The sequence below is a fragment of the Astatotilapia calliptera genome, chromosome 6, assembly GCF_964374335.1.
Source record: "Astatotilapia calliptera chromosome 6, fAstCal68.1, whole genome shotgun sequence".
Lineage (NCBI taxonomy): Eukaryota > Metazoa > Chordata > Actinopteri > Cichliformes > Cichlidae > Astatotilapia > Astatotilapia calliptera.
Window position 1 is genome coordinate 11,687,983 of NC_137427.1, and position 16,068 is coordinate 11,704,050.

The following is a 16,068-nucleotide window of genomic DNA, read 5'->3' on the forward strand; positions in this document are numbered from 1 at the left end:
GTGTGTGAGCTTCTCCAAAGCCAGTAGATCACAAACAGTAAAGATCAGAGTATCCCAAACCCCCAGTTTTTCTCTGTGCCTGCACTGCTCATTTATCGCCCTCTGTGATGCTCCCTGATGATACTTTACATAATTTGCTGTGTGTAGTTGTGGATTCTGGCACATATTAATAATATGATCCAAAGAAATAAGATTAAGAATTCATACAATATAATTGGTTGGATATCATTAACAGCCACAGCTGCACACAGGCAAGCATCCTAGCTGGAGTATGAATATTTAACAGCACATTTCAAAGTGCACTTTTTTTTGACGGCCCCCAAAAGATCTTTTTTGTTCCAACAATCCTGCTGCTAGTTCTGAACTCAGCCCCGCTATTTTCCTCTCATATTTTATAAGTCTCACTTTCAGTTTGTGTTGTTCACATTCATTTAAACTACCTCTGTAAAAAAGAGCATAAAATAACAGATAAATAACAGAAGATTAACAGAAGAATTCATGCTGGTTCATTTGATTAACAAGGTCCAAAAGGACAGTTATTCATCGCAACACTTAAACGTCATTATTGTTAGTATTGTTTTACCACATTGAAAGGTGTATCCCTAAAATTTACTGGTGAGGCATAAGAGTGCATCGTTATTTGTATTTAACAAAAAGCCAGTATTTTCCAAAATCTCAAACAACTTAGTGCAGTTTATACTGACTTGGTCATACAGAAGGTTGTGAGCTTAGCACCTCTCAGGAAAACTATAGTAAAAAGAAGTATCCTGTGTTTTTGAGAAAATAAAAGACATTTTCTTAATTAATTACCTTGCTATGTCAACATAAATAAAGTATTTTCTTATCTTAAGATGAGCTGATTGGAAAGCATATGATCACTTCTATGCTGGTTTCCAAATTCTACCAAACTATTTTTGTTACACACACGCGCACGCGCCTTTCTTTATGTCATCTTTTCCAGCCCTCATTTTCCCCTCATGTCCGATTTTGTGAATCTGGGCTCTCTTAGTTTGAAAATAAGCAGGTGAGACAACTACTTAACTTGGAAACTCTGAATCCTTCTTGCTGCCACCCTTAAGCTTCCTGTTTCCAAGCTAACTGAGGTAATACCAAGGAGTACGGTGCAGTTTGTACTTTTTGGGGGTGTTTTTTTTCAATAAGGAAAAAGTTGCCGACTGATATTAAATTACGAATCTTTCCTGCCTAGTTAAATATGCATCATCTCAACCCCTGGCGCAGATTCCTTATGTCAATAATAACAGATTTGATGATCCTGTTGCTCCCATGTATTTCTCAGTTAAAAGCGTCTGTTGTTATGACGCTCATCCTGCAGTAGCACTTCTAGCCTTTTCACCATCTGAGCATTTGGAGGAGAGCATCATCAAAAATCATCAAGAAAGCCAGCAGAGAATGAGTTTTGGAAAAATACCATGGCAAACTGTTGGGGATAGAGTATGACACACTGAGCACAAGAGCAGGAGAGGGAGAAAGAGAGATGCATTAATGACAAGTTTCATGAGGACGGGAGAAAATGTAGACAAACTAGTGTACATCCTGCTTATGTGTCTCCAATCTCTCTCGCTCTCTGCCACAGACGTGTCATTTGTCATGTCATGTGAGTCACTACCTAAGATATGAATAGCAAATTAAATCTTCAAAAGGGATACAGTTTATTTGCAGTCTTGTTTAAATCCCTTATCCTTACACACTGACTGACTAAGAGTCATTCAAATGTAATAAAAAGTCAACTTTAAGCCTAAAATTAACCACAATAATGAATTTGATGAGAGCAGAAGTCTTGTATTAGCATGCAATGTGTCTTTACTGGTTGATAAATATAGAAAGAAAGCTACATATGCATCTTACCTGTATTTTCTTTGGTCTCACAGGACGCTGAAGAGGGCAGGCTTCATTCTGTGGCAGTTTAAAGCATGTTTCCTTTCATGGAAAATCATAGAATGTAGCAGAAAGACAAAAGAGTCTGCATTAAAAAACAATTCTTTGTTATTATTAGTCATAAAAAAATGCTCTTATCTAACAGATAAAGCAATTTTCCACAAATGAACTTTGACCCTGGAGTCTTCTGTTGATAAACCATCAGAGGTGAGAACGCAGACATACTTTGCACGGTTACCTGCCCGATGCAAAGTTTTTGCTATGACTAATTGCAGCCGTGTGACAGAAACAGTAACAATACTGATCATTTTTCAGTAAATTTACAGTAAATCAAGCACCCAGAAGACAAAACCAGAGTATTTCTGGTTTTTATTTCGGCAGCCTCGCCTCTGTCAGTGCGCCCCAGGGCAGCTGTGGCTACAACGTAGCTTGCCATCGCCAGTGTGTGAATGTGTGTGTGAATGGGTGAATGACTGAATGTAGTGTAAAGCGCTTTGGGGTCCTATGGACTAGAAAAGCGCTATACAAATGCAGGCCATTTACCATTTACCATTTATTTTTTTGCTAGAAAATGCTAAGTCTTTGGAAGCCAATAAAAGGAGAGGAGCTAAAATGTCTTGTTTCAGATGGTGGAAGAACGAATGGATTGCTGCCGAAGTCCAGTATTCTAAAGATTCATGAATGGCACTGTGTGTTGAAGGGGTTCCGGCAGTCTTATAAGTAAATTACAGCAGATACACGGTGAATACACTCATATAATAAATAAAAAAATTCAGATCAAGAACTCCTTACTCAGATCAAATCCTTTCTCATTTTTTCTCTGGTTTATTTAGTCATTATTTAGCATTACTGCCATGTTGGTCAATGAATCACAGGTGACTTACAAACTCAGCTTTGTATTTATAGTGAGATGATGGATCCTGTTGGTCTGGGCTATGGGATAAAGATGGAGATATTCTGAGGTGCAAAAGGATTCAGCAGTATTGGGGATTGGTAGTTTCAGTGTGTGATGAGTGAGAAGTGGAACCACCATTCAACTCGGAGGGATACCGAATCCCTCCAATCCAGTGTCTCAAATCTAATTCTCACGTTGTACCTCTGTTATTACCTGGCCTGGGCCTCATCATCTCATCTGTGATGATCTGCTGGAGGATGTCGCCGATGTCCTGCAGCGGTTGGCAATTGTTATGGCATTTCCTATTATTGTGTGGCTTATCCACTTCCTCTCCAGTTAAACCAATATGACACAATATCTGGTGGGCTCTGTTCTCCATACCTCCAATGTGGCACCAGTGTGGAGGGAAAGATGGGAGCAGGGTAACTACAAACAAAGTTCTTTCTTCAACTTTCCACGCTCACAGCAAACTGAAAGATTTCCCACAAAAAAGGAAAGGTAAGAGCGGTGTGGCCTCAGCAGCAAGGATACTCGCTATTTACTAATATGAGAAAATAATAGCCGGGGACCAAAAGCTCTTTTTCTTTGGCAAGAGAGGGCACAGCTCACTAAATTTTTTTTTTCTGTTATTTTAATGAGCAGCACAGATTCTGGAGGGTGAAAAATCTCAAAGAGAAAGAAAGCAGGCTGTTTACATGGAGAGCGGTCTTGGCAACAAAATGACAACAACTGCCAAACTCGCCAACTCGTTGCTGCTTTGGAATACTCAGTCTCTTTTTCAAACGCCAATGATATACTACAGAAAACAAAACAGATACGCCAAATGACTTTCCCACTGTGTGAAACAGTTGTGTGTATTACGTTAAAGCTGGCTATCTCTTAACCTGAGAGCCTTTCTCATGCCGTCGTCTTCGCCTGCTCTCCTTTTATCCCCAAATGCCTACTCGTTCATTAAAAGCGCAAACCGACAGGGTCAGTAAACATGCTCATTCAGAAAAGATGATTTCCGCTTGTAACTGTTTTTAATCACAGTGAATTTGGTCGTCTTGGCATGGACTGCTGGCTTTTATTACTTCTGTTTATCGGCTTAACTGGAAGCATTAGAATCATAATTTCACCACAAACAGCGTTTGCAGATGTTTGGAGTCTGTACCCCGGGGCAGGTCGTCGCTGTCTTAAGTTACCATCCATAGCACTCATAGAGACATTTTTCATTTGTATATGTCGCTGTTGGAAAATGCTGCAGTGTTCTTTGTGAAGAACCGAGAGGCTCAGGCGAAGCACTAGGCAAAAGGGGACAGGGATAGCTCAGTAGGTAGAGTGGTGGCCCCACGATCGGAAGGTTCGAATCCACTGAACGGCTACGAGGTACCCCTGAGCAAGGTACCGTCCCTACACACTGCTCCCCGGTGTGCCTGCTTAGTGCTGCCCATTGCTTTACTGAGTGAATGGGTCAAATGCAGAGAGAAATGTATTTTCCCCATGGGGATCACATTATTATTAGTAGTAGTAGCAGTAGTAGTAGTAGTAGTAGTAGTAGTAGTTGCAGTAGTAGTAATAAACTCATTTACATTAAATTACAATTAAAATAAATTTAAAAAGTGTAAATGCAGTAAACCCACACAGAAGGGGGGTGTACAAGAAGTTAGTCCTGCAAAACTTCAAGTCTTTTAATTTGAACTCTGACACTGTGACACTGACCATCTTCCGGACTTGTTCTCTGCTTGTTCTCTGTGGCTGCCTTTACGCAGCTCTGCATCAGTAAGTATGTCGGCGGGCTCCGGGGAGTGCTGCTCTTTGATTTGAAACCACGAAGAAGTCGTCATTTCGCTGTGGAGACCATGTTGGCTGGTGGTGGTTAAGACGATGATACCCCCATGGCTAGTATCAGCTGGTTTTGTAGGGTTTTTATTGTGGGATCATAGTTTTACTGTAACACAGGGGGCACTAACACTAAGTTATTGTTGTATTCTCACAACATCTCAAAACGGAGATGTATTATGTATTATTGAAACCGCATGTCTTTGTCTTTATATATATATATATATATATATATATATATACATATATATAGTCTACAACATTACTCTTTACATCAGGGGCCACAGTGGGCTCTCACACACCTTCCAGTGTTTTGGTTGTGAGTGTGTGTTTAACACTGAAATAAATGTGACAGAGACTTCATGCATTTCAGGCTGAACTGCTGAAAAGACGATTGAATCCCTCGAGAGTAAGCGACAGAGTGACGCTCATACTCAGTCCATCATTTTCATATTTATTTATGAACTCTCACGCAGGTGACTGCATGCACCCCCTGCAAGCGGATATGCAAATGTGTCCATGGGACACACACAGACATGCAGTTTACCTCATCTACCCCTTGTTTTACTCTCAGCAGATTACAGCTGGCTCCTTCTCATTAATTACCTACTAATTAACTGGCCAATCAACCAATAAAGCTAAGTGCACTGGATAAGCACTGACTTCCTTCCTCGTCCACAGTCCACCTGCTCAACCCACCCCCGCTCTTGCATGCACGCACACAAACACACACGCATACTGCCATCCATTCTGCATGTTGCCATGCCAACAGGGACCTAAGCCCCTCTGGTTGATGCTTGCAATCAAGGGTCTTTTTTCTGGTTTTCATACACACACACAAACCGACACAAACACACACATTAGGATTACGAGGACTGTCTGGTAGTTTCATTATATTTATATTTTCATTTCATTATTATTCACAGTTTTAGCTTCTTACTCGCTACTAAAAGCATCTAAAAAGGGCAGACATGTGTTTTCCTTTCATTAAATTGTTGAATAATTTCATTTACAACAAATAAGAAAGGATAGAATAGTGCAACGTTAGGAAGTATTCTGTAGACTGTATGTGAAGGAAAATGTCACCCGCATGCAGTGTTTTCCTTCATTCATTGATTTATTAATTCTTGCTTGTGCAGAGATAGTGGATTGTAGCACAAAAAATAAACATCTATGTTCTGTTAGGCAGAGAGATTAATAAATGAGGCAATGTGTTTTTTCTATTGTTAATTCTAACACTTTTTTGAAGCAGCAAGTTCAATGGAAGCTTTGAAAATCTGAGCCGTATTCTGACGTAACTGCTGCCATCTAGCGTTCAGAAGGGAGTTTGTTTTATAAAGCTGACGTCATGCCTCGGAGGATGACGGGAGTTGGAGTCGGGACGGAGTCAGAGTACTTCCTGCTCCTACGAGGACGTCCAGGAAAATTTCCGTTGATACTAAGAAGTTTTTCTTTCACCTCGGAGAACCAAAAGTTAATACATATACAGAGTAAGTGTGTATTTTTATAATTACACGAATGAGCTCACGAAGCGGTGAATATTTGGCTTATTTAACAAAGAAGCGGTGAAGTTTTGTCATCGGAACAATCGCTAATGCCACATAAGCTAGTCTTGACAGGGATGTTACACGGTACTTGTCTTTAATTTAATAATTTCAGGTGTTGTTATTAATAAATGTAACAATAAACACGTGTTACGAAAGGCAGAAGTGTGATGACGTGTGTTTAAAATTGTGGATAGGGAAGTTTAGCAGCTGTTTTAAGATACCTTCATCTGGCTGGTGTCGATTTCCTCAGCCGCTTACCATAATAGAGCTCAAGTTATAACAATAGCAAGCACTATGTCAGGAAGTTTGATCGAGTAAATAGAAGTTATTACAAAAAAAATCAATGGTGAAATCATGAATTGCTGAGATTTTTTTTCATCTTCATTTAAAATCTGAGCTTTATATGCTTGTTTGTCTTTCTGTTACATTGTGACTTTGTTGTTGTTCCAATGTGCTAGTCGGTTTTGTTTGGTCAAATGTGCTTGTTTGAACAATTTGCCACGCAGTAAAAAGTCTTTACCAGTAGAAATGTGCTTATGCTTTGCATGTAGCCAAAAGTCGAGTAAATGCTTAAAAAAAACAAAGAAATTAAAATCTATATTAAAAGTGATGCAAGTGGATTAAATACTTCTGCTGCTGTTTAAGATGAACTCTTACACTGAATAGTGTCATTCTCTGCCCTAATATATATGGACGACAGCCTGAATAGGGAACGATCCTATTCAGGCTGTCATCCATATATATTAGGGCAGAGAATGACACTATTCAGTGTAAGAGTTCATCTAAAGGTAATTTCGACCTAATTGAGTTCCCATTTAGGAGTCACATGAACTAAACGATTTGGGTGTGACAATGCCTCAGTCTCCGAGGGAACATGTTATTGTACACGCATTGAAATTGAAAAAAACAGATAAGCTTTGAGAAAGTTTGTATTAGAATGACAATCCAAAAACATCCTTGGGCAATAAGAAGACATAATTTATGTTAAGACCAACCAGTAAAGCATTTGTACCTTGTTTACCTTCCATATTTATTAAAACTTTTGTTTGGGTCTTCCTCAGATGTCTTTGATGGAACGTGGGAATGTCCGGCCAGTGACCGCTGTGGCCTGGGCCTCCAACTCTGGCACTTGCCCCAAAGATTTCACCCTTGTAAGAACAGAGATAGATTATAGATATTTCATTTTACTTAACTCCAACCACAAAGTTTGCAGGAGAATTACAATAAAATCTCTTGTCCTTGTTCTAGGGTCGCAATCACCTAGAGACTAGTTAGCAACTGCTTGGTGACCTCCAGTCTCTTGGGAAAAATTTGCATCCCCTTATTGGGTGCAAGTAGTTGCTGGAAATTGCTAGCAGTTGGTGGGAAATTGATAAGCTCCAGCAATACATGCAATCCATTGATTGCATTCAACAATTATTCGTGGTGAATCAGCTAGGATTACAAATCCGTTGCTGTCGATATACACAGAAATTCACTTGAACTACTTGCGTTTAGAGTCCAGCCAGAATCTTTTTGATTTTAAACAGAAATTCCTCCTGAAATAGTGATGTGGTTGCTGCAGATGCTCACTGCCCTTGTTTTTCTATAGGAATATAACCAAAATACAAGCCAGTTGAGTTGAGTCCCCTGTTCTAAAGAGACACATTGCAGTTGTGCTGAGTTGCACAGACTTGACTCAGATTGATTGTTACAAATTAGATGGGATTTACTTCCAAACCTTCGCTAATCTGTCTGATTGCATTTAGTCCCAGTCTGATCACAATTGTACTGAAACAGGTTGCCTCCACCAGGTGACCTGTGCAAAGGTGTTGCACACTCAACTTCTGGGTAACCAGACGGTCGCTGCAACAAAACAAGTCAGCGTGTTAAGTATAAATTACAAGTCACTGTGACAACCACAAGCTTTTTGGTGACACATCCTATCTGGGGTGGCTGTAGTTTAGGAGACAGAGCAGGTCACCGACTAATCGGAAGGTGGTAGTTCGATCCTCATCTGCTTCAGTCCGCATGCCAAATATCAACTCTGAAGGAGAACAGTTAAACAAATGTGCAATGATTCTTTTCTGTTGAATCCAAAATCCCAACTTTTAAACTGACTGACTCAAGCTGACTCAAATTTTCATGCTACTTGCTTATTTTGGAATAAATCAAATGTGTTTGTGATGCCACAGCTGTCTCACTGCATCTCCCTTTTTCTGCAGATCAGCCTCACAGAAGATGGAGCATCAGCAAATTTTACACGCACCTTTGGGATGAAGTCTGGATATTACCTCTGTTATAGCAAGGTGAACAAAAAATGCGAACTTATACATGTATTACCTTTATATTACCACAATACATCATTTATTTTTCTAAATTTTCCATAAATGCAGGACTCAGCAGGTGGTATGGTAGTGTCTGACATCCGGATTATTTCTGATAAGGACTCACTTCCTCATGGTTACTGCTTTATAGCTGAACATCTTGAGCCAAGTGAGCACACACACACATTCATACTTATTTAGCAGAATGCATCATATTCATTCACTTCTGACCTACCGTGTGATTGTTTGTCCAGAGGCCACAGTTTCCAAGAAAAAACGTGTGTGCGTACGCATCGTCCCAGTGGGCAGTGTGGAAACAGCTGTGTTGGATATCAAGCTGACAGCCAAAAGCAAAATGATGTTGCAGCATTACACATTTGTGGGGTACATTCAGATACATGGACTTTTGTCTTGGGCCTGTTTTATCAAAGCATTTTCATGAACTTTTATGAATATTATGTTGCATATAATTTGTCATTACATGCACTTTTTCTTCAGAGACATCCACGGCTATGTGCTGTGGTACAGAAAAGGTTACTTTTCTAAACCCACGCCTCAAGCCAAGCCCCGCAGTGTCAGCCTGGACATCCGCCAACTTTCCTTAGAGCAGCAGTCTCCTCCTCTACCCCTCAGACCTAGGTACAATGCCTATGTATATTTAAAATGGAGATGTTATTATCAAAATGTCACATGTCTCTTATTAGAAGTGTATATAGTTAAAAATTATAGCGATGTGACATTATTACAGCAAAGTGTATTATCTTGGAGGCGTTTTACTCTTGTGGTCGACATCTTATTTGTTTATCTTATTTATTTCTGCAGCAACCCTCCTCCTCCTCAATTGCCACCCAGCAGACTTAGTCACAGACGCCACACTCTTCAAACAAAGGATGAGTTAGACAAACCTGCTGATGGAAGCATCCATGGAATTACAGGTACCACGGGTCTCTCGTCACACAAAGGGCTTCTTATTTACGCTTCTCACCGCAGAGACCCACTCACCTAGGCATACTCTTATTCTCTGCAGCTCTAGATGGAGTTCCTTTCAGCCTCCACCCAAAATTTGAAACCCAGGCAAATGAGACGGTATGTTACAAGTTTTCAGTATTCAAGGGATGGATTCCAATGCCAAATACCGCTGACTTTCCTTTGTCATCCCAATTCTCTTTGACTATTTTTGTCTTAGAACTCGGATTTGAATATTCCCATAAAATCTCTCCAAGACATTGAAAATGAGGTAAGTTCTCATCTGATACTTTTTATTGGGTATATAAATTGAGAATATTGCCACATTGTTTTTTGATTATTTTTTTTCCCCAGTATAACTACACTTTCTCCGTGGAGGAAAATGCTGCCAAGAGGATCAGACCATCAGTACAGATGGCAGGGATCCCGTCAACTCAGTGATGCTTACACTTTGTCAAAGTTACAAAATAAAATGTTCTGTTATTCTGTTCTCTCCAGAGGGCATTTGCCAATCATGCTACAAGTAAAGGATAATCATCCCTACAGTTAGGTTTATATTTTCAGGCTTTAAAAGGTCTACTCCGGAGACCCCTATTTAAGTCTTGATCCAGATTTCCATTTTCAAGCGTTTAAAGTTTCTATCTGCCAAAGACAAGGCCTATTTTAGCAAGGTCCTAAATGTAAGTGCCTTTAAAAGTATAACGGCTCCTTTCTGGTTAAAGATGTTGTGAACATATGGCTTAAGTTCATTCTTTTCTTTAACACGCTTAATTTCCAAATTTAGAAAACGTCTGTGCCGACATACGAAGGTGCACCTTCATTTGCTCTGTTGTGTGGTGTCCAATACAGTTTACCGTTAGATATTTTTGAAGAATTGTACTAAGTGGCCTTAGTGAATACATTTTCCTACAAATGATGACTCATTAGATACACTAATATATCTCAATATAGACTATGGTGCATTTCTTATATGAAGAATACTATCATTTTTTTTTATTATTTCAAAAAAAATGTGTACATAAATATAAATATGTTATTTAAAGGTGAATATAGTAAATTGGATCATTTTTGAAACACTTTCTCTGTATATTAGTTACTTAAAGATTTGTGGTAATAAGGAGAGCTCATCACTTTTTTTGTTTGTTTTTTTAAGACCAAATATTTCATCAGTGTATAATGTCGTTTTACTATCTCTTTAACATGTGCTACATGGGGAAAATAAAAACCTGAGAACAATAAAGCATGTGTGTTGCTTTAAATACTATAACTTACAAAAACAAAAAACTGTCCAGAGGCACATGTGACCGGTTAAGCTTCAAGGCTTGTGAAAAGGCCTGCTGATATCGTGTTGTTCTAGATGACATACTATGGTTTCATTACAGCAGCAGTGAAGCTATTAGGAATTTATTATGTTGACGGTGTTGTGGTGGTTAGCAGTGTTACCTCACAGCAAGAAGTCTCCACCATCTGGTCGGTGCCTTTCTGTGTGGCGTTTGCATGTTCTCCCCATCTTTGTGTGGGTTCTCTCCAAGTCCTCTGGCTTCCTCCCACAATCCAAAGACAATTAGTGGCGTTAGGTTAATTGATGGTAATACATTTCCCTTAGGTGTGAGTGTGGATGGTTGTCTTTCTCTATGTGTTAGCCCTGCGATAGACTGGCAGCCCGTCCACTCCACCTCTTACCCTATAACAGCTGTGATAGGCGCCAGCTGAAGAGAATGGATGAATGGTTATTTTCCACTTTTCATGTAAAGAAAACAAAGAACCAGATTTTCTGGTTGGGTGACTTTCCAGCTTAATACTGCCACCTGCTGTCCTAAACCGGAGTTTTTTATGCTGAGGAGCTTCCTTTTATAATAAATTATTATCAGTCTGCATAAAAGGATTTTATTAAGCTGTAATGTTTCCTTTTACTTTTCCCTTTGTGTCCTTTGTATTCAAGGTGACAAATTGAAAATTTTATTTCTTAGCTGTTAAGTGAAAATACTTCCTATTTGGGAGCCATTTAAAATATTTTTTTAAAAACAAATGCACAAGGAAATATATATATATATATATATATATATATATATATATATATATATATATATATATATATATATATATATATATATATATATATATATATATATATATAAAAAACACCCAGCACGCCCCTGCGGGCGGTTTATCCTTCAAGCTCGGGTCCTCTACCAGAGGCCTGGGAGCTTGAGGGTCCTGCGCAGTATCTTAGCTGTTCCCAGGACTGCGCTCTTCTGGACAGAGATCTCCGATGTTATTCCCGGGATCTGCTGGAGCCACTCGCCTAGCTTGGGAGTCACCGCACCTAGTGCTCCGATTACCACGGGGACCACCGTTACCTTCACCCTCCACATCCTCTCGAGCTCTTCTCTGAGCCCTTGGTATTTCTCCAGCTTCTCGTGTTCCTTCTTCCTGATATTGCTGTCATTCGGAACCGCTACATCGATCACTACGGCCGTCTTCTTCTGTTTGTCTACCACCACTATGTCCGGTTGGTTAGCCACCACCATTTTGTCCGTCTGTATCTGGAAGTCCCACAGGATCTTAGCTCGGTCATTCTCCACCACCCTTGGGGGCATCTCCCATTTTGACCTCGGGACTTCTAGGTTATACTCGGCACAGATGTTCCTGTACACTATGCCGGCCACTTGGTTATGGCGTTCCATGTATGCCTTGCCTGCTAGCATCTTGCACCCTGCTGTTATGTGCTGGATTGTCTCTGGGGCATCTTTACACAGCCTGCACCTGGGGTCTTGCCTGGTGTGATAGACCCCAGCCTCTATTGTACTCAGAGCTTGTTCTTGTGCTGCCATGATTAGTGCCTCTGTGCTGTCTTTCAGTCCAGCTTTGTCCAGCCACTGGTAGGATTTCTGGATATCAGCCACCTCCTCTATCTGCCGGTGGTACATACCGTGCAGGGGCCTGTCCTTCCATGATGATGGCAGCTGGATATATATATATATATATATATATATATATATATATATATATATATATATATATATATATATATATATATATATATATATACATATACACTATATATATATATATATATATATATATATATATATATATATATATATATATATATACATATACACATATATATATATATATATATATATATATATATATATATATATATATATATATATATACATATACACATATATATATATATATATATATATATATATATACATATACACATATATATATATATATATATATATATATATATATACATATACACATATATATATATATATATATATATATATATATATATATATATATATATATATATATACATATACACATATATATATATATATATATATATATATATATATATATATATATATATATATATATATATACATATACACATATATATATATATATATATATATATATATATATATATATATATATATATATATATACATATACACATATATATATATATATATATATATATATATATACATATACACATATATATATATATATATATATATATATATATACATATACACATATATATATATATATATATATATATATATATATATATATATATATATATATATATATATATATACATATACACATATATATATATATACATATATATATATATATATATACATATACATATATATATATATACATATATATATATATATATATATACATATATATATATATATATATACATATATATATATATATATATATATATATACATATACATATATATATATATATATACTATATATATATATATATATATATATATACATATATATATATATATATATATATATATATATATATATATACTATATATATATATATATATATATATATATATATATATATATATACATATATATATATATATATATACATATATATATATATATATATATATATACACTATATATATATATATATATATATATATATATATATATATATACATATATGCACATACGAGCTGCTCAGTCATGCCATGAAGCTCCTGGCATACAGTTTTTGTGCTGAAGTTAATGCCAGAGGCAGTTTGAAAGTTTGGCTTTATTAAGTCAGCAGAGTGTTGGTCATTTTAATGCACTATGCACCCCGACATTCAGTCACTCTGTTCTTTAAGGTTACGTGGTCTACCACTTCATGGCTGAGTTGCTGTGGTTCCTCAACGCTTCCACTTTGCATTAATACCACATACAGCTCACTGTGGAATATCTAGGAAGGAAGAAATGTCACACACTGGCTTGTTACAACAGTTACTGTAGTAAACCTGAATGCACTGAGTGCTCTAGAACCACCCATTGTTTCACAAATATTTGTATAGGCTAGGGCTGCTCAATTAATCGAATTTTAATCACGATTACGATCTGGGCTTTCAACGATCATTAAAAATGACTGAGCCGATTATTAGCCCCTCCCTCATTTATCCGCGACACCTTAAAGGCCGGTCCGTGAAAATATTGTCGGGCATAAACCGTCCGTGGCGCAAAAAAGGTTGGAGACCGCTGATTAAGAGGACCCGAGGGAAGCTCGGAAAGCTAAGCAGAAGTTATTTGGAGAGTGACTGCCGTTGGTTGAAAAGAGAGTTAAAAAAAAAAAACTTCAGTGGTGTTGCACACTATTTTATATTATTTTTTTAAAGTCATTGTTAACCCTTTAAAGCCGGTCAGAGCAGCACGCTCCGTTTTGCGTAACTATTTTTAAATCCCTGTAGAACCTGAACCGTGTAAGCTAGCGCAATAATTTGTTTTGCATATGAAACCGGAGGAGTTGTACTTACATCTGATGCCATCAGCTTGTCCTCGGTCACGGTTTCGTTCCACATATAGCTTTGCAAAAATTGCATAAAAAGCGCTTGCAGGAACAAAAACATAATATTCCAGAAACACGCTTTGCCGTTCCTATCAGCTGTTCGTAACACTTCCCACAGTGAAATGATGCACATGCTGTTTTCTTTGCAAATTTGCATCATAGGATTGTTTTTTGTTTTTCCTGCAGTATATAAAAATTGCTGTATCTCCAAAATAAAACTATGAAGACACTCAAAATAAATTTCCTGTGGTGGGAAACTATTTTTTGCAACTTTGTGGTATTTAAAGTTTTGAGGGATAAGCCTCTTAAATTTCTCCAAGTAGAAATATATGTAAACAAAACAAAAGCGATTTTCGATTGTATTTTGTAGTTTATTGCACTTTTTTGCAATTTATGTAATTACTATGCACTTAATGCATACATATTATTAAAATATGGGCTATAACAGTTGTATTGATGTATAGCAACTTGAAATGCTCCCACAAATGGCACTACAGCATGTAAAAAAAATAATATAAGCTCTGGTGGACTTGGTTCTATAGTAGGTCTTAAAGGGTTAAATAAATATCGTCAAATAATCGTGATCTCAATTTCAGTGAAAATAATCGTGATTATCATTTTTGCCATAATCGAGCAGCCCTAGTATAGGCAGACTGTATAGAAGGTGCTTGATTTTATACACTTGTGGCAATGGGACTGAAGAAATTAGTTTTTTCTGCTGCTAAGCTTCCTACTCTGCTGCAAACATTTTTAGTAGATATTACCAATAGTAATATTGGTTTTAAAACTTTGGTTATTTATTATTTCACAGACAAATTGCATTATGGGGACAGATGATCCTCTGAAGTGATCATTATAGGGTGCAGGTGAAAGAAAAGGTTATAAGTATCCTGAACAGCAGCAATGAATGTAATATAATATGATTAGATGGACACTTTTCATAATGAACATTTTTACATTGAAAGCTACTTCCAACTGTTCCCTTGTTCATAAGCAGTTTCTACAGCAGGTAATTCTGAATATTTTATTTGGCAGATTTTTGGATGCCCTTGTAGACAAAAACTACACAATTACTACACAATACCACTGCACAAATAAGCTACTTAAGTGTTTAAGTGTACCTCTGTTTGTGTAATATGTCTGTAATTGAGCTACACGTGAGCATTTCTCTGGATTTAGTCTTGTAATGGTCATTATGGTCATTTAAATTGTAATCCTGTTCATCTCTGTATTACTTTTTTGTTTTATTTCTGTCTCCAGTAGTTTGTTTGTTTTTTAAACTTGTGTTGCTTTGGGGGTTTTTTCTTTTCTTTTGTTAAATTTTACGATGGTGACTGACTTTTTTTGTCCAACACATTTTCATGTTGGTCCTTTGTTAACTATGACAAAAATGAAATGAACTGTAGGACGGTTTGTCCATAAGCTTGGTGATGCCATTTATTTACAATATTACTTAAACTTTTATCACAATCAAGATGTCAGTAGTTGATTTTTATGTGATATTGGCAGTATACCAACACTGGACAGTCAGTCGCTGCACTTGGAAAAGCAAGACGCAAACCGCTGCAGTTTAAATTTACCTTTAACCCTGCTGATTCCCAGGTTATAGTTTGGCGTAGTTCAAATTATATAGTCGGTATTTTGCTCACTGCTCGTAGATTTGCAGCACTGCAGTCAGATTCTTGCTGGTCTGTTTGTTCTGCTTTCCGGAAAACGAGGTCTGATTCCAACCAGCTGTTTCCCGCCTCACATAGATCAGCTGCACACA

At 37.3% G+C, this 16,068-nt stretch overlaps 1 protein-coding gene across 1 annotated transcript; it reads left to right on the top strand.

The window, feature by feature from the left end:
* The first annotated feature begins 5,960 nt into the window (after positions 1–5,960).
* mvb12a (multivesicular body subunit 12A) lies at positions 5,961–10,671 on the top strand. Its single transcript, XM_026170297.2, has 10 exons — positions 5,961–6,102; positions 7,221–7,310; positions 8,364–8,447; positions 8,535–8,634; positions 8,720–8,849; positions 8,964–9,104; positions 9,288–9,400; positions 9,493–9,551; positions 9,652–9,702; positions 9,786–10,671. The coding sequence occupies exons 2-10, from the start codon at positions 7,221–7,223 to the stop codon at positions 9,870–9,872; spliced, it is 855 nt and encodes a 284-aa protein (XP_026026082.1). The 5' UTR covers positions 5,961–6,102; the 3' UTR covers positions 9,873–10,671.
* Positions 10,672–16,068: the final 5,397 nt, after the last annotated feature.

Coding starts and splice junctions, on each gene's coding strand:
- mvb12a (XM_026170297.2), top strand. CDS start 7,221: ATGTCTTTGATGGAACGTGGGAATGTCCGGCCAGTGACCGCTGTGGCC. Junction 8,448..8,534: donor ATTACCTCTGTTATAGCAAG/GTGAACAAAAAA, acceptor CCATAAATGCAG/GACTCAGCAGGTGGTATGGT. Junction 9,703..9,785: donor TCCAAGACATTGAAAATGAG/GTAAGTTCTCAT, acceptor TTTTTTCCCCAG/TATAACTACACTTTCTCCGT.